Raw genomic sequence first — 18,920 nt, forward strand, 5'->3', positions numbered from 1 at the left:
TTTTTTTCCTTTGGTACTTTGAATATAGTATCCCACTCCTTCTTGTCCTGTTAGATTTCTGCTGAGAAGCCTATTGCCAGATGAATTGAAACTCCCATATGTGTTTATTACTTCATTTCTATGGCTTCTTTCAGAATCTTTTCTTTGTCTTTGATCTTGGAATGCTTGATTATGACCTATCTTGGGGTGGACTTATTTAGGGTGAATCTGATTGGTGACCTTTGACCTTCCTGTATCTGGATATTTGTATCTTTCTATAGCTTTGGAAAGTTTTTTGTTATTATCTCTGAATAAGCTTTCTATTCATTTGGCATTCTCAAATCTTTCTTGAACTTCAATAATTTGAATATTTGCTCTTTTGATGCCTTCCCATAATTCCTATAGGCTTTCTTTATTCTTATCCATTTTTCTTCTCTCACTGTATATTTTCAAATAGCCTGTCTTCAAGGTCACTAATTCTTTCTTCTACTTTATCAACTCTGCTATTGATGGCTTCTATTGCATATTTCATTTGGTGAATTGTGGTTCTCAGCTCAGGATTTCTGTTTGATTTAAAAACATTGTTTCAATCTATCTCTTAAGTTTATGTGATAAATTAGAAATTCTCTATATTTTCTTGAATTTTGTTGGGTTTTCTTAAAACAGCTATTTTTAATCCACTGCTTAAGAGATCACACCTCTCTATCACTTTAGGCTTGGTCTCTGGTGCCTTATTTGTCCATTCAGTGAGGTCATGGTTCCCTGAATGCTCTTTTTTTTTTTTTTTGACACATAGTCTCATTCTCTTGCCCTCAGCCAGAATGCCATGGCGCCAGCCTAACTCACAGCAACCTCAAACTCCTGGGCTCAAGCTATCCTCCTGCCTCAGCTTCCTGAGTAGCTGGGACTACAGACATGTACCACCATGCCCAGCTAATTTGCTCTATTTTTAGTTGTTTGGCTAATGGCTAATTTCTTTCTATTTATAGTAGAGATGTGTTCTTGCTCTTGCTCAGGCTAGTCTTGAACTCCTGAGCTCAAGCAATTCTTCCACATCGGCCTCCCAAAGTGCTAGGATTACAAGCATGAGCTACTGCATCCCGCCCCCTGAATGCTCTTGATGCTATGAGCAGGAAGTGATATCTGTGCATTGAAGGATTACGTGTCTATTCCAGTCTTCACAGTCTGGCTTTGCTTATGTGCATCCTTCCTCTAAGTGGGCTGCTTATTATATTCTCTGAGCCTGTGGTCACGGCTTCTATTTCAGCACTAGATGGTGCCCTATGCCCAGGTTTGCCATGAGTTTGTGGTTGGTGTGTTGCTGCTTTTTCAGAACTAGAAGGTATTCTAAGCCCTGCCTGGGGCTGGGACAGTTCCAGATACTCTGTCCACGGTCACCAGCAAGGGGTTATGTGCTGTGGGGCACTGCCTGGATTGGGGCCTTATTGTGGCAGGCCTTGTTCCAAGACAATGTCTCCTGTCTACTTCCTTCTCCTTCCCCAAAGCTTACAATGCCTCTCTCGGTGCTGTGCTGCCTGGGGTTTGGGGAAGGGATGGAGAAGGCAGTTCTGTGGCCACTACAGTTGCCATAATGCTGGCTCAGGCCAGAAGTCCAAAGCTGCTGTGACCAGCACAGCACAGGAGTACACCTAACACTCACACTAACCTGGCTTGCCTGTCACTGAGGCTCAAGGCTGTGGGAGACAGCGGGCCGTGATGGAGGCTAGAACATAAGACTGCCTCACCAGAGCCACAGGTGTCCACCTGGTGCTGATGCAGGTCCAGTGACTCTGTCAGACCTTGTTTGGTTCTTCCTGGAGCTCGGTTTCACCCTGGGAGACCCAGCACTGCGTTTCAAGGCAAAATTCTGCCCTTACTTCCCTCTTCTTCCTCCCAATACATGGAGTCACTCTCTGTGTTGCACACCTGGTGTTGGGGGAGGTAAGGTGAGGGCAGTCTTTTGGCACCAAGGCTGATGTTCAGGTGGGTCATACCTGAAGCCCACAACTTCTGGGACCACTGCAGCCAAGGACATGCCACAGCCCATGCTACTGTGGCCTGCTGGCCTGCTGAGCTTCACTCATGGCCTGAGGCCACTGTAATGGCCAGCAGTAGTGCAGGCCAGTGCATGAGACCATCTGCTGTGGCCACAAGTTTCAATCTAGCACTGGGACAAGTCCAGAGTCTCCACCTGCAGGTCCTGGCCTGGGGTCAGGAGCCATGGATATCTGCCTGGTATTGGGTTTTACTGTGGCAGGCCACATCAAAATCCTGCACTCACTTTCCTCTTTCTTGCCCAGTGGGCATCGTCTGTCTCTGTGCTGCGCTGCTTGGAGTTGGGGAAGGGATGAAGTGGGCAGTGTGACTGTGTTCTTCCACTGAGCTTTCAATGTATCTTCTGATTTTTATGCTAAAACCAGGTACTGTGCCAAGTACTATGATCGCACATCTGGTTTCCTTGGCTCTTGTGAAGGTATAATACTTTCAAGTGTGGAGAATTGTTCAAATTGGTGTTTCTATGGGGAGATGATCAATGAAGGGTCCTATCTGGCCATCTTGCTCTGTCCCTCCTCAATTCTCCTTCATCTTAAAAATACCTATCCCTAAACTCTGACCCCTCTTACTAAAACTTATCTTATCCATACCCTCATATTCAAACTCCTGGAAGAATTTGGTTATAGCTATGTACACATTTCCTAATGCATCTTTTATTTCTCAACCCATTGAAAAATATCTTCCATTCTAGTGACACTGTTTTGAAGGCCATAGATGACTTCCATATTATTAAATCCAATGAATGCTTTCCAGGCCTAATTTTACTTGATACTCTTAGGGATATCTTCTATTAGGGTACATTCAATTCCCGCATCAGTGTGGTGATAATCTCCTAGTTTTCCATCTCTCTCTGGGTATTTATTCTCCATATTCTTTATCCTGTAGAACTTTGGTAGCATTTATTGAATTATAGGTTTGCTAAAGATAAAGTTTTAGCTTCTGTCTGTCTAGAAATGTCCTTCTATTACATTATTTTTCTGTTCTGGTAATGTCTTTTTCAGGTTTTGGGGTTAGAATTATGCTGGCTTTAATAATATCTTTTGAGAAGTGTTTTTCTTCTCTGTATTTTCTGAAAGAGTCAAATTCAATACTCTGAATTCTCAGTTTAGTTATTTTGACTTTAGGTGAGTTATTTGGAGTTTGTCCACACTTGTCTAATTCAAGAGCTATCCAGAGATTTGAAAGTGATCTTATAAAGAATTTAGGGCTTCCCTTCTCTGGCTCTCTCTTTATCCCCTTTCTCTTCAGCTTCTGTGTGGGTGAGGTACCTGAATGTTTTTTGATTCTTCAAGCCAGCGAGACTGATGGTTTGTAGACAAATTTTAGTCACCCAGTATCTTGCCTGCCTTTAAGATAAAGCCATGAAAATGAAAATTCACCCAGTACCATTTCTTTTTTTGAGTGTCTTCTATGATCCAGTACCTTCATGTTTTTGGTAATCCTCCAGTGTATATATATTTATATATGAGAATTCTTCCAATGGGAGCTTCTTAGCAATTGCCCTATCGATATGTCTCTAAGTTCATGAACCTTTCTTTTATAGTCTCCAATGCTATTATTCCCGTCCAGTAACTTTTCATTTCTGCCCTTTTCAATTCTAGAATTTCTATGTTTATAGTTTTCATTTCTCTGCTGATATTTCCCATCTATTTCCTTATTATTATTCCTCTATCATACTTGGGATATAGTCATGGTATCTTCTTTACTATGGATATTTTCCATATATTCCCTTATAATTGTTCCTTTAAATACTTGGATATATTCATAATATCTACTTTGAAGTTCTTACGCGATAATCCTATGATCTAGGATTTCATGGATATGTTTCTATTGATTGACCTTTTCCCCTTAATTTTGGGTGACATTTATTTCTTTTACATGTCTAATAATTTTTTATTGTATGCTGAACATTTTGAATGATGCCTTGTGGGGAGTCTGGATCATGCTGTCTTCCTTTAGAAGGCATTGACTTTTAGTTTAGCAGGTAGTTATATTACTGACAGATGTTTTTCATTTTGTTAGACTTAGTATAATTCTTTGTCATTGTGGATTAATTTCAATTTTAAATGTGGTCTTTGGGGAGTTCCTTAGTCCAACAGTTTGTAATTTTGGGGGTAAGCACAGAATATCTGAGGTTACAAGAAAGTTCACTCTGTCCTGGCTGGGTTGGAACGTCAGCTCTACCTGTTCCTTACAACATCTGGTATTTATCTTCAGTTCTCAACCCTCCAGCTGTCTTCCTCCAATAGGCTTCATGGAGTTTCCTACTGCACATGTGCCACCCAACCCACAGCCATGGACTTACAGAGAAGAGTCCTGTACACTTTTGAGATCATCAGTATTTGTGGATTCCTACTGTCCTGTACCCTAGAATTTGTCTTTACAAAATAAATTCTTCTGGCTTTGTCTTTACAAATTCTAGGTGCCAAATTTTGATCTCTGTTTTCTCAGCTTGAAAATAACACCACTTTGCTTGTCCCTCACTATCCTGCATAATGGGGGGGAAGTGTTCTCAGTCAGAAATCCAGGGTGATTATGGGGCCTAATTTCTCTTTAGTAAAGTGTCACAATCCTGGATTGCCTCTTGTGCAATGACAAAAAATTCCTACCTTACATATATTTTTCAGATTTCTATTTGCTTAATTGTGAGGGCAACTCCAAAGCAGTTGCTATGTCATAGCCAGAGGCAGGTGGCCCCACCAGCCAGAAGAAGGGTTTTGCCACAACTTAACTTTATCTGGAAGCCCATTTTGGGGCTGAACATACAAGTTTCCTGCACTTCATGCTAAGGGTGTGTTCTAAGTTCACCCAGGCAGGAAAAGAATCACGGGAATAGCTGTGTTACTAGGAAGAAGGTCAGGAGGGACTGATACTTCTTTTTCTCTTTTATTTGTCCACATGGATATGAGAGTTTATTAATTTGACCTATGGATTTTGTGAAATGAAAACTACATCCTGGCCGGGCGCGGTGGCTCATGCCTGTAATCCTAGCTCTCTGGGAGGCCGAGGCAGGCGGATTGCTCGAGGTCAGGAGTTCGAAACCAGCCTGAGCAAGAGCGAGACCCCGTCTCCACTATAAATAGAAAGAAATTAATTGGCCAACTAATATATACAAAAAATTAGCCGGGCATAGTGGCGAATGCCTGTAGTCCCAGCTCCTTGGGAGGCTGAGGCAGGAGGATTGCTTGAGCCAGGAGTTTGAGGTTGCTGTGAGCTAGGCTGACGCCACGGCACTCACTCTAGCCTGGGCAACAAAGCGAGACTCTGTCTCAAAAAAAAAAAAAACAAAAAAACAAAAAAAAAAACTACATCCTGTTTGGAGAGGCCATGCAGTATACCAGAACACATTTAGACACATATGGATTTAAAATTTATCTCTTACCTAGTAAAAGTAGGGGCTTTGTTAAGATCCCAAACTATTGTGAATGCAATCATTATCATCATAACAGTAATGAAACTTCTTTCTATTGAGCATTTTAACATGTGGTAATCTTTGCATAAAAAAGTTTTTTCATGTATTGTCTCATCTTACATTTATAAAATTTATGCAAATATGTTGCTTACATTTTACTAGTGATGAAAATGAGGCATTGAAATTTTAAACAACCTAACTATGGTCACAGAGCTTAATTTGGTGGAGAGAAAGATTTGACTGATTCTGAAAACTAAACTGTAACTCACTATTATTTCTGAGTTTCAGAAAAACCTACTAGAAATTGAAAATGCTCTCTACTTTCCACAAGAATGTGTGAAAATTCAGTTGAAGGAACACAGCAGAAGGAGGAGATACTTATCAGTTTCTCGTCTTGATGAGAAATTGAAGTTTTTCGGAATAAGACCACTCAACTACTGAGTTCTGAGGAAGGCAAAATCCTTGGTTCTAAAGGGAATGAGATGAATTTTCAGTGGTATCAGCACTGTTAAAACAATTCTGCAATTTCTTCACTAAGAGCAATGTGCTACAGGGAGCTTCCTTGTTTTTCTGCAAAGTACGGGCTGGTGTCAGACTACACACTGGTGACTATGGCCTTGCAAAGAACAGTGCCCTGGACTGGGCATTATATGATGTAATACCTGTTGACCTTGGTCAATAATTTGTTCTGTGATATGGAGCAAATAAATTCTCCTGTTTTGTGCCTCAGTCTCCTTTTATAAAACAAAAGGATTAGATAAGGGATTTCTAATATTTTTTTTCAAGCTCCATGACCTTCTTTATAATCTGGTTTATCCGTTTCTCTTTCTATCAGGGCACAACCGTATTAATACACCTGTCTTCTGTGCTGTATGATGACAAAGAGTTTCCTAGCCCAGAGAAGTTTGATCCTGGCCACTTTCTGGATGCAAGTGGCAACTTTAAGAAGAGTGACTACTTCATGCCTTTTTCAGCAGGCAAGCAAGCTTTCTTTTTATTTGTTCATCAGGGGTTAAGTGAGATGAGGAAGGGCTTTTGTGTGGATTGTATTTTGGGATGGACAAATTGTCATTTGTAGGAGGCCAGAGGGACCGCTCCCAAAGTCCTGGGTGTTTCTCATTGGATTGGCAGCTGTACTCACTGATTCTGCTTCCTGACCCCCACTGAGGTCCTCAAGAGTTCCTCCTAGAGGTCCAGTTCTAGAAAGGCTTTTCTCATTTACACCGAGAGGCCAGTTCACTCAATAAATTTCACTGAGCACCTTACATGTAGCGATCCCATGCTCAGATCCAGGGATCCAAGTGTGAACAAGAAACAGATCTCCCCTCTAAGAGAGAGGAAAACAAGTTTCCAGGCAATGAGACTCCAGCGTGACAAATGCTGTGCTCGGGGCTTCTGTGTGAGCCCAGAGAGAGGAGCTCCTGACTCCGGTCTTTATTCAGGGGGCATGGCCAGAGAAGTTGGAGGGTAGGGGAAATTTTCTTTCAGGAAGTAACATTTGAGTATGTTTCCTTGATTTGTTAAGGATCCTGGAAAGAAACAGGTGGGCACATTCAAAAAGTTTAATTAAAGTGAGTTTAATGAAGAGACTGTTTTCAGAGGTGTGGGCAGGGTAAGAGAAGAAACAAAGCATTGTAAAATACTCAGGACTAACATCAGCAGGGAGATGTTATCATGCTTGGCCAGAAGGGACAAGGGGAGGAGGGTGTTACTGGAAGTTGAACAAACCTTTAGCCAGAAGGGAGTGGATGAAGGAGAATTATCTATGTAGGTAGGAACACAGCCACTGCCAAACTATGGCCTGGCAAGGCGGGATTGAGGAAATAGACACTCTGACTTTCTCAATGTCTGATCTTCTGAATTTACTCAGAACCCAGAAGGGAACTAACTTCTGGGTTAATGCAGTCCATAGAAGTCAGTTTCCTGGAAACAGTTAAGCACAAACGCAAGCAAATACAGAATGGATCTGGAAAGAGGAAGAAATGGAGAATTTTCAGCACATTCCAAGGAAAAAGCAAAACGAAGATTAGAGGTGAAAGGACCTTTTCCACAGAAGTAACTGAAACAGAGACAGAAATAAGGGATTTGCTCCTGATTATTTAAGAAAAGAAATATTGAGCAACCCTTGATATTGTGATCCCAAGGTTTTGTACCATGCCCAGGGATAATCTCAACAGGAGCCACTGCTCCTTGTCTTCCTTCCTGTATTTTGGAGTCCCCTATTGCATAATGATCATGACTAAAATTTCTAATCATTTCCCATGGTTTGCAGGCCTGCCTTTTGTCTTGACACTGTGGGTATTACAAGATCTAAGTGCTTACCTTAAGACTTTATATTCCAGTCTGTGAGATAGATGAATAATTTACATTTCATGTGAAATGTACTGTAGTAGAAGCATAACTGAATGTGTGGAAAACAGATAAGAGTGTGAATTGTATGCCCTGAGCACCTCAAAGAAGTTTGCATAGAATAAATGAAGTCTGAACCAAATCTGGAAGGATATATAAGCTATTGGCAGGCAGAGCAGAGGGGAAGATTATTCCAGATAGAAGAAGACTTGGAGTCTGAGATAAAACTTGAAATTCCCAATTTGTTTGGGGAGTGGTATAGGTAGTGATGGCTGGGTTGTGGGGAACTGGATGGAAGGAATGGAAAGAAATGAGGCTCTGAGAATTGTTTGTGGCCAGTTTGTGACATTTCTTTTTCATACCTGGTAATGTTAAGCTCTTGAAAAATTTTAAAGCAGGTATGTGAAAAGATTAAGATTATTGTTTAGAATACAGACAAGGAGAAATAAATCTATTATTGAGTACTAGGTGAGACATAGATGGAAAAGTAGATACAGTGTTGTGTATTGTTCCAGTTGGGATAGGCGTGCGCGTATGTGTGTAGAGAGGTCAATGGCAAGCCTCAGTATAGCAGTTCTAGCACATACAAAAAAGATTTTTTCATATAGTATGCACATAGAAATATGTGCTGAGGAAATGAAGGAAATCAAGCTTGGGTATAAATTGAAGAAGCCATAGGTTAATTAGTCATTCATTAATATGTTTCTTAATCCCATATTTATTTAAGCCTCCCTGTGTGCTAACTCTGAAATAGAATTAAATGAAAAATTAACTTATATGTCATTTTTAGGAAAAAGAGTTTGTGTTGGAGAGAGCCTGGCCCGCATGGAGCTGTTTTTAATCCTGACCGGCATTTTGCAGAATTTTACCTTGAAACCTCTGGTTGATCCGAAAGACATTGATACCACCCCAATTGACAATGGGTTAGGCTCTGTACCACCCTTCTATGAGCTCTGTTTCATTCCAGTCTGAAGAAAGGGCAGCCTGTCGAACTTCAGAGCAAGACCCTCCAGCCTCATCTGAACAAACCAGAGGCTGTCTGGCCTGTGTGCCAGCTATTATCCATCTCTATCTTAATAGCAGGAATGTCATCTCTGAGCCCTGTCTCTTCTAATTTCCCCCACCCTTCAAATTTCCTAAAATTCACTACTCCTCAAATTTTCCTGCATAAAATAAATATTACCATTTCATCTCCAATAAGACTCTTTTTTTGTAATACAACCCGGAGATCATAAGCTACATCTATTTGCAGTGTATACCAAATGGAAAGCAGACTATAAATGTAAGGGTATAAGGTTAGGGTGTGAGCTAGTGCATGCAGTCTTTTTTTTTTTTTTTTGAGACAGAGTCTCACTTTGTTACCCAGGCTAAAGTGATAGCATCAGCCTAGCTCACAGCAACCTCCAACTCCTGGGCTCCAGCAATCCTCCTGCCTCAGCCACCTGAGTAGCTGGGACTACAGGAATGTGCCACCATGCCCAGCTAATATTTTTATATATTTTTAGCTGTCCAAGTAATTTTTTTCTAATTTTAGTAGAGATGGGGTCTCGCTCTTGCTCAGGCTGGTCTCCAACTCCTGAGCTCAAATGATCCAACCGCCTCGCCTCCCAGAGTGCCAGGATTACAGGCGTGAGCCACTGCACCCAGCCTGCATGTGGGTTTTGAGAAAGATTTCTCCAGATAAAAATTAGGATAGAAATAAGAGATTTATTTACCTTTCCCAGCTGGAAAATGGCCAACACAGTAGTGAAGGAAGTAGAGAATGTTGGCAGAGAGAACCAGGTATTTGGCCTTTTTATTTAGGGGGAGGTTGTAAATTAGCAGGGTGCAGCCGAGAAACTGCTGTATCTGCTCCTTTCTTTCTTTCTGGTGGTGAGCTGATAACAGAAATGGCAAGATGTCAAAATCCGAGAGTTGCCTACCACCTTTCTCTGTAGATGGGATTATCGCATGGGGATGTGACTCTGCCCTTGAGATATGGCTGAAGTCTGATGGTTGTAGCCTGCAATTCATTCAGGAACTCCAAGGCTGTAAAACAAATTCTAAGAAAAGCAGTTTCTGGTGAATGTAAAGAGAAAACATTTCCTTTCTGTTTGTTAGGCTGTTTTCAGATGTTGTGAAAATGGAACCCTGCAGGGTGCCTGTGAGCTAATTAGCTAAGAAGAATGAGAGAGAGAGAGAGAGAGAGAGAGAGAGAGAGAGAGAGAGAGAGAGAATATGCCAGCATGTGCAGGGGGAGACCTCATTTTCTGTTTTTTTTCCTGATAGCAAGACCAACCTTTCATAAGTGTCATATTTTGCTTTACTACAAATTGAAAATCAGAAATTGTGCTATGAGATTAAAATTTTTTTTAAATAAAATAAGTAAAATTTACTCATCTCTCATTCCTATTTAACTCTCGCGGGGAATGGTCTCTTGAAAGTTTGGCATGTATATTTTCTGCCTTTTCTCAATGGATATTAAAATATAATTATGTGTGCATATGTATATGTGTGTGATGCATATATTTATGTATGTATGTATATGCATATACATGCAGGGGGAAGACAAAGGAAGATCATTCCAGCCAGAGGGAATAACATGAAATAAAATTTGAATTAACCAGTCCCTCTAAGGATGTTCTTCTTTTCCATCTCAGTGGTTAAATGCACATAAACGGACAGACACACACACACACACACACGCACACACACACACACACACACACACACTAAGGCAAAGAAGAGGGAAATATGTATATATGGTTATATTTGAACACATGCAAACAGAAATATACAAGGAAACTTCACTGCTGGGCATGGTGGCTCATGCCTGCAATCCCAGCACGTTTGGAGGCCAAGGCAGGAGGATCATTTGAGGCCAGGAGTTCAAGACCAATCTGGGCAACATAGCAAGACCTAATCTCTGCAAAAAATTAAAAAAAAAAAACTAGCTAGGTGTGGCGGTGCACAACCGTTGTCCCAGCTACTTGGGAGGCTGAGACAGGAGGATTGCTTGAGTCCAGGAGTTGGAGGTTGCAGTGAGCTATGATGCTGCTGCTGCATTCCATCCTGGGCAACAGAGTAAGACCATGTCTCAAAAAAATATTTATGAATTCATGAATTCTTTGCCTAGACTGATGTCTAGAAGAGTTATTCCTACATTTTCTTCTAGAATTCTTATGGTTTCATGCCTTACATTTAAGTCTTTTATCTATCTTGAATTAATTTTTGTGAGTAGTGAGAGATAGTGGTCCTGTTTTATACTTCTGCATGTGGCTATCCAATTTTCCCAGCACCATTTATTGAATAGAGCTTCTTTTCTCCAGTGTGCATTGTTGTCTGCTTTGTCAAAGATCAGTTGGCTTTAGGTAGATGGTTTTGTATCTGGGGTCTCTATTCTGTTCCAGTTCTCTATGTCTGTTTTTGTACCTGTACAAAGCTGTTTTGGTTACTATAGCCTTGTAGTACAGTTTGAAGTCTGGTAATGTGATGGCTCTAGTTTTGTTCTTTTTACTTAAGATTGCTTTGGCTATTCAGACTCTTCTGGTTTCAAATGAAGCATAGAATTCTTTTTTCTAGATCTGTGAAATATGACATTGACATTTTGATGGGGATTGCATTGAATCTGTAAATCACTTTGAGTAGTATGGACATTTTAACAATGTTGATTCTACTGATCCAGCAGCAAGAATTTTTTCCATTTGTTTGTGTCATCTGTAATTTCTTTCCTCCGTTTCTTGTAGTTCTCCTTGTTGAGATCTTTCACCTCCTTAATTAAGTATATATACCACATTTAAAAAGTTCTTTCCTCCCTTGATGGACACTTAGGTTGTTTGTATATCATGGCTATAGTAAATAATACTACAGTAAACATGGGAGTGCAGATATCTATTCAACATAATGATTTCAATTCTTTTAGTACATACTCAGAGGTGGAAATGCTGGATCATATGGTCATTCTGTTTTTAGTTTTTTTGAGGGGTTGTTACACTGTTTTCCAAAATGTGTCTACTAATCTATAATACCATCAACAGTGTACAAGTTTCTCCTCTTCTCCACATCCTCACCAATACTTATCTTTCACCATTTTTTTTTTTTGAGACAGAGTCTCGCTTTGTTGCCTAGGCTAGAGTGAGTGCCATGGCGTCAGCCTCGCTCACAGCAACCTCAATCTCCTGGGCTCAAGTGATCCTCCTGCCTCAGCCTCCCAAGTAGCTGGGACTACAGGCATGCGCCACCATGCCCGGCTAATTTTTTCTCTATATATTAGTTGGCCAATTAGTTTCTTTCTATTTATAGTAGAGACGGGGTCTCGCTCTTGCTCAGGCTGGTTTCGAACTCCCGACCTCAAGCAATCCGCTCGCCTCGGCCTCCCAGAGAGCTAGGATTACAGGTGTGAGCCACCGCGCCCGGCCCTCTTTCACCATTTTGATAATAAGAATCTAGCAGGTGTGAGGTGATAGCTTATTGTGGTTTTAATTTGTGTTTCTCTGATTGGAGATGTTGAGCATGTTTTTATGTGTCTGTTGGCAATCTGTATGTCTTCTTTTGAGAAATGCCTATTCAAGTCATTTGCAGTTTTTTAAAAATAAAGTTATTTATTTTCTTGTTATTGGGTAGTTTGATTTTCTCATATAGTTTGGATATTAGCCCCTTACCCAAAGTAGGATTTGCAAATATTTTCTCCCAATCTGTGGTTTGTCTCTTAACTCTATTTTTTTTTCTTTTTACTTTTTTTTTAATTTCAGCATATTATGGGGGTACAGATTTTAAGGTTTCAATAAATGCCCATTTCCCCCCTCCCCCCACAAGTCTGAGTCTCCAGCATGACCATCCCCCAGATGGTGCACATCTCACTCATTATGTATGTATATACCCGCCCCCCTCCCCCCTCCCACGTGCCCAATACCCTATTACTGTAGTACCTATGTGTCCACTTAGGTGCTACTCAGTTAATACCAGTTTGCTGGTGAGTATATGTGGTGCTTGTTTTTCCATTCTTGGTAAACATCACTTAGTAGTATGGGTTCCAGGAAAATATAACATGTGCTATATCACTGTTGTTTCTTAGAGCTGAATAGTACTCCATGGTATACATATACCACATTTTATTGATCCATTCTTCTATTGATGGGCACTTGGGCTGTTTCCATAGCCTTGCAATTATGAATTGTGCTGCTATAAACATTCGAGTGCAGGTGTCTTTTTTGTAGAGTGTCATTAACTCTATTAATTGTTTCATTTGTTGTTCAGAGCTTTTTTATTTGATAAAATCTCATTTGTTTATTTTTTATTTAATTGCTTGTGCCTTTGTGGTCATATCCAAAAAATCACTGCCCAGACCAATGTTATGGAGATTTCCTCCTATCTTTTCTTCTAGTAGTTTTATATTTTCTAGTCTGTGTTTAATTCTTTAATCCATTTTGAGTTGCTTCTTATGTAAGGGATGAGATAAGGGCTCATTTTTATTCTTCTACATGTGGATACCCAGTTTTCTCAACACCATTTATTGAAGAGACAGTTTTTCCCCATTGTGCATTCTTGCTACCTTTGTCAAAAGTCAATTGACTGTATCTATGTGGGTTTATTTCTTGACATTTTATCCTATATCATTGGTCAATAGAAAACTATAAAGGCTTTATCAAAAAACTGTTAGAACCAATAAAATTAGAAAAATCAGCAGTGTTTCTATATATTAACAATGTGCTATTTGAAAAAGAAATTAAGTAAACAACACCAATTATAATAGCATAAAAGTACCTATGAGTTTCTTACTCTTTATTCAGAAAATCACAAAAGGGACAAAAATACTTAGGAGTAAATTTTTAAAAATTATTAAGAATATTACAAGGGTACAAATATTTTGGTTATAACGGTTGCTTATGTACTGCTTGAGAAAAAGTTCTAAGTGTGTACATCATCCAGATAGTGCACACTGTACCCATTAGGTATGATTTCACCATCCCCATTCCCAACCCTCTCCCACATACTTGATGTATGTTGAGTTTTACTTCCATCTGTGCACATGAGTGCTGTTTGGTTAGTTCCAGTTTTATAGCGAGTATATGTGGTGTTTGTTTTTCCATTCTTATGATACTTCACTAAGGAGTACAATCTCCAGTTCCATTTAGATTGTTACAAAAGGAATTAATTCATTCTTTTTTATGGCTGAGTAGTACTCCAGAGCATACATATACAACATTTTGTTAACCACTTATGAATTGATGGGCATTTGGGTTGATTCCACATCTTTGTGATTGTGATTTGTGCTGTAATAAACATTCTAGTGCAAGTGTCTTTTTGATAAAATGACTTTTTTCCTTTGGGTAAATACCCAGTGTTGGGATTACTGGATCAAATTTTAGATCTACTTTTAGTTCTTTGAGGGGTCTCCATACTATTTTTTATAGAGGTTGTACTAGTTTCCAGTCCCACCAACAGTGTATAAGTGTTTCTTTATCTCAGCAACCACACCAGTATCTATTGTTTTGGAACTTTTTGATAAAGGCCATTCTCACTGTGGTTAGGTGATATCTCAATGTGGTTTTGATTTGCATTTCCCTGATGATTAGAGACATTGAGCATTTTTTTCATATGTTTATTGGCCATTAATATATCTTCTTTTGAAAAGCTTCTGTTCATTTCTTTTGCCTACTTTTTAATGGGGTTGTTTGATGTTTTCTTACTGATTTGTTTGAGCTCTTTGTAGATTCTGGTTATTAGCCCTTTATCTGATGTATAGCATGTGAATATTTTCTCCTATTCTGTAGGTTTTCTATTTACTCTGTTAATTGTTTCCTTGTCTGTGCAGAAATCTTTTAATTAAATCAAGTCCCATTTTTTATTTTTGTTATTGCTGTGTTATTGGGCCTTCTTCATAAATTCTTTGCTTAGGCTGACATATAGAAGAGTTTTTCCAACATTTTCTTCTAGAATTCTAATGGTTTCATGTCTTAAGTTTAAGTCTAAAATATATCTTGAATTAATTTTAGTGAGTGGTGAGAGGTATGGATCCTGTTTCGATCTTCTACATGTGGCTCTCTAGTTTTCCCAGCACCATTTATTGAATAGGGCTTCTTTTCCCCAGTGTATATTCTTGTCTGCTCTGTCAAATATCCGATGGCAATATGTGGATGGTTTTATATCTGGGTTCTCTGTTCTGTTTCATAGGTCTATGTTTCTATTTTTGTGCCAATGCCATGCTGCTTTGGTTGCTATAGCCTTTTAGTATAGCTTAAAGTCTGGTAAGGTGATACCTCCAGATTTGTTTATTTTGTTTGAGGTTGCTTTGGCTATTCAGGCCCTTTTCAGGTTCCAAATGAAGTATAGAATTATTTTTTCTAGATCTGTGAAAAATGATGTTAGTATTTTGTGGGGATTGCATTGAATCTATAAATCATTTTGGGTACTATGGACATTTTAACAATGTTGATTCTGCTGATCCATGACCATGATATGTTTTTCATTTGTTTACATCATCTGCAATTTTCTTCCTCAGTGATTCATAGTTCTCTTTGTAGAGCTATTTTAAATTAATTAGTTAAATAATTAATTGATATTTTAGAATATTATGAGGATACAAACATTTTGATTGCATGAGATGCTTTTGTACAGTTTGAGTCAATGCTGTAAGTGTGTCTATCACCCATAAAGTGTGTATTGTACCTGTTAGGTGTGAATTTACCCATCTCCTCCTCCTTCCACTGCCCTGCTTGATTTCTTTTGAAATTTACTACCATATGTGTGCATGAATGTTAATCTGTATGTTTCTATTTAGTAGTGAGTACGTGTGGTTTTTGTTCTTTCTTTCTTGTGATACTTCACTTAAAAGGCTAGTCTCCAGTTCCATCAGGTTTCTACAAAAGGTATTAGTTCACCATTTTTGGGGGGGTAACACTCCGTGGTATACATATACCACATTTTATTGATCCACTCATGTATGGATGGGTTCTTAGATTGGTTTTGCATCTTTGCAATTGTGAATTGTGCTACTATAAACATTCAAGTGCAAGTGTCTTTTTTATAAAATATCTTTTTGTCCATTGGGCAAAAACCCAGTAGTGGAATTGCTGGATCAGATGGTCAGCCTACTTTCAGTTTTTTGAGGTATCTCCATACTATTTTCCATAGACGTGGTACTAGTTTCTTGTCCCACCAACAGTGTATAAATGTTCCTTTCTTTCTGCATCCATAGCAGCATCTACTATTTTGGGACTTTTTGCTAAAAGCCAATCTCATTGGAGTTAGCTGATATCTCATTGTGGTTTTGATTTGTATTTCCCTAAAGATTAGAGATGTTGAGCATTTTTTCATACACTTTTTGGCCATTAGTCTATCTTCTTTTGAAAAGCTTCTGTTCATGTCTTTTGCCCATTTTTAATGTTTTTTTTTGATATTTTCTTTCTGATTTGCTTGAGTTCTTGTAGATTCTGGTTATTATCTCTTTATTGGATATATTTAAACAACGAGGTGAAAGATCTATACATCTGTACTACCCAATGTAGAGATCTTTCACTCCTTTGATTAACTATATTACTAGGTATTTCCTTTTCTTTGCAGCTATTGTGAAAGGTATTGTGTCTTCCATTTGATTCTCAGCCTGACTGTTGTTGGTGTATAGGAATACTACTGATCTGTGTACATTAATTTTGTCTCCTAACACCTTGCTGAATTTATTTATCAATTCTAGGAATCTCTTGGCAGAGTCTTCGGGATTTTCTAGTATAAGATCATATCATCAGCAAAGAGTGATATTTTGAACTCTGCTTTCTCCATTTGAGTACAGTTAGTTTTCTTCTTTTGCCTGATTGCTCTGACTAGGAATTCCAGCACTATGTTGAATAGAAGTGGTGACAGTGAGCATTATTGTATTGTTCCAGTTCTACGTGGGAATCCTTTTAACTGTTCTCCATTCAGCATGATGTTCACTGTGGGTTTGTCATACATGCCTTTTATAATTTTGGACTAAGTTCCATATATGCCTATTTTGTTTAGAGTTTTTATCATAAAACGATGTTGAATTTTTTCAAATGCTTTTTCTGCAACTATTTAGATGATCATACAATCTTTGTTTTTGCGTCTGTTTATGTGGTGTATAACATTTGTTGATTTGCAAATGTTGAACCATCCGTTCATCCCTGGGATGAAGCCCACTTGGTTGTAGTGGATTATTTTTTGATGGTATGCTGAATTCAGTTGGCTAGAATTTTGTTGAGAATTTTTGCATCTATATTCATAAAGGATATTGGTCTATAATTCTCCTTTTTTGTGTGTGTATGTTTTTTTCCTGGCAGTGGTATCAAGGTGATAATGGCTACATAGAGTGAGTTGAATAGGATTTCTTCCTTCTCAATATCCTAAAACAATTTCTGCAGTATGGGTACCAATTCTTTGTAGGTATGATAAAATTCATCTATGAAACCATCTGATCTGGGACTTTTTTTGATGGAAGATTTTTTTTATTACTGCTCCATTTTGTTGCTTGTTTTGGTCTGTGTAGGAATTCTATTTCTTCCTTATTGGGATTTGAGATTTGGGAGGTTGTGTGGTTCCAGGAATCTGTCCATTTCCTCAAAAACCCAACGTTTTTGAGTGTATGTGTATGGAAGTTTTCATAGCATTCAAAGATGATGTTTTTTAATTCTGTGGTATCAGTTATAATATCTCCTTTTTCATTTCTGATTGAGCTTATTTGGGTCCTTTCTTTTCCAATTCCAGTTAATATTGGGAGAGGTCTATCAATTTTGTTTATTGTTTCAAAAAGCCAATTTTTTGTTTGATTAATCTTTTGTATTTTTGTTGTTGTTGTTTTTGATTTCATTTAGTTCTGCTCTGACTTTAGTTATTTTTTTTCTTATGTTGGGTTTGAGTTTGGTTTTCTGTTCCTTTTCTACTTCCTTAAGAGGATTCATTAGATTGTTGATTTGCATAGGTGCAAATTTAACCAAAGAAGTAAACACTGCATACTGAAAAGTATAAAACATTGATGGAAGAAATTGAAGATGACACAATTAATGGAAAGATATCCTGTGTTCATGAATTAGTATAATTAAAATGTGCATACTATCCAAAGCAACCTATAGATTCAATGCAATCCATATAAAAATTCCTATGTGATTCTTCATAAAAATAGAAAAACCAACAATAAAATTTGTGTGGAATGACAAAAGACCCTGAATAGCTAAAGTTATCTTGAGCAAAAAGAACAAAGCTGGAGGCATCACATTACCAAATTTCAAAATATATTAAAAAGCTATAGTAACTGAAGCAGCATATGTTTTACTGGCATAAAACCAGACATATCTCTTATGAATATTGATTTAGAAATCCTTAGCCCAATGCTAGCAAACCAAATTAAATAGCTTATTAAAAAGAATATGCACCATGATGAAATGGGATTTATTCCTGAAATGCAAGAATGGTTCAAAATACAAAAATCAATCAAAATACAATTGGGTATTATCTAATAGATATGAAGATCTATTTTAAAAGTATTATAGTTAAGATAGTGTGCTGTATCTATAATGATGGAGAAATAAATCAATGAAATTTAACAGAGATTCAACAAATAGACTTGTGTACATGTGATTGCTTTATTTATGATGAAGATGGCATGCAGTGTTATTAAGAAATGGCAGACTTTTCAATAAATGGTGCTATGTGAATTTGCTATCCACATGAAAACAAAAATGGTATTTGACCTCTGTATTGCACCATACACAGAAAACAATTTCAAGTGAAATGTGAATGTGAAAAGTTAAACAATCAAGTGTTTCCATCACATGGAATATAATCATGACTTTGGGTAGTGTATTACTTTCATATTGCTATGATAATAAATTATAAACTAGGTGGCTTAAAATAACACAGATTTATTATCTGATAGTCCTGGAGGTTAAAAGCCCAAAATTATTGCCACTGGGCTAAAAGTAAGGTGCTGCAGGGCTGTGTTCATTTCTGGGGGTGAGGGTCTAGATGACAATAGGTTTCCTTGTCTTCTCCACTGTATAGTGGCTTTCTACATTCATTGGCATTTGGCCTCTTCCTCCATCTTCAAAACCAACAACATAGCATCTTCAAATCTCTCTCTCACTCTGACCCTCTTAACTCCCTTTTTCTCTTATAAGGACCTATGCCATTACAT

The 18,920-nt window shown here is 38.3% G+C and overlaps 1 protein-coding gene across 1 annotated transcript in view; it reads left to right on the top strand.

Annotated features, from left to right (window-relative positions):
- CYP2C76 (cytochrome P450 family 2 subfamily C member 76) overlaps positions 1-8,995 on the top strand; it is a 33,732-nt gene extending 24,737 nt beyond the window's left edge. Inside the window, exons 8-9 of the mRNA XM_012766501.3 lie at positions 6,282-6,423; positions 8,586-8,995. Of these exons, the coding sequence (XP_012621955.1) occupies positions 6,282-6,423; positions 8,586-8,767 (324 nt within the window). The 3' untranslated portion in view covers positions 8,768-8,995. The remainder of the gene's footprint in view (positions 1-6,281; positions 6,424-8,585) is intronic.
- Positions 8,996-18,920: the final 9,925 nt, after the last annotated feature.

This window comes from Microcebus murinus, chromosome 14 (genome assembly GCF_040939455.1).
Source record: "Microcebus murinus isolate Inina chromosome 14, M.murinus_Inina_mat1.0, whole genome shotgun sequence".
NCBI lineage: Eukaryota > Metazoa > Chordata > Mammalia > Primates > Cheirogaleidae > Microcebus > Microcebus murinus.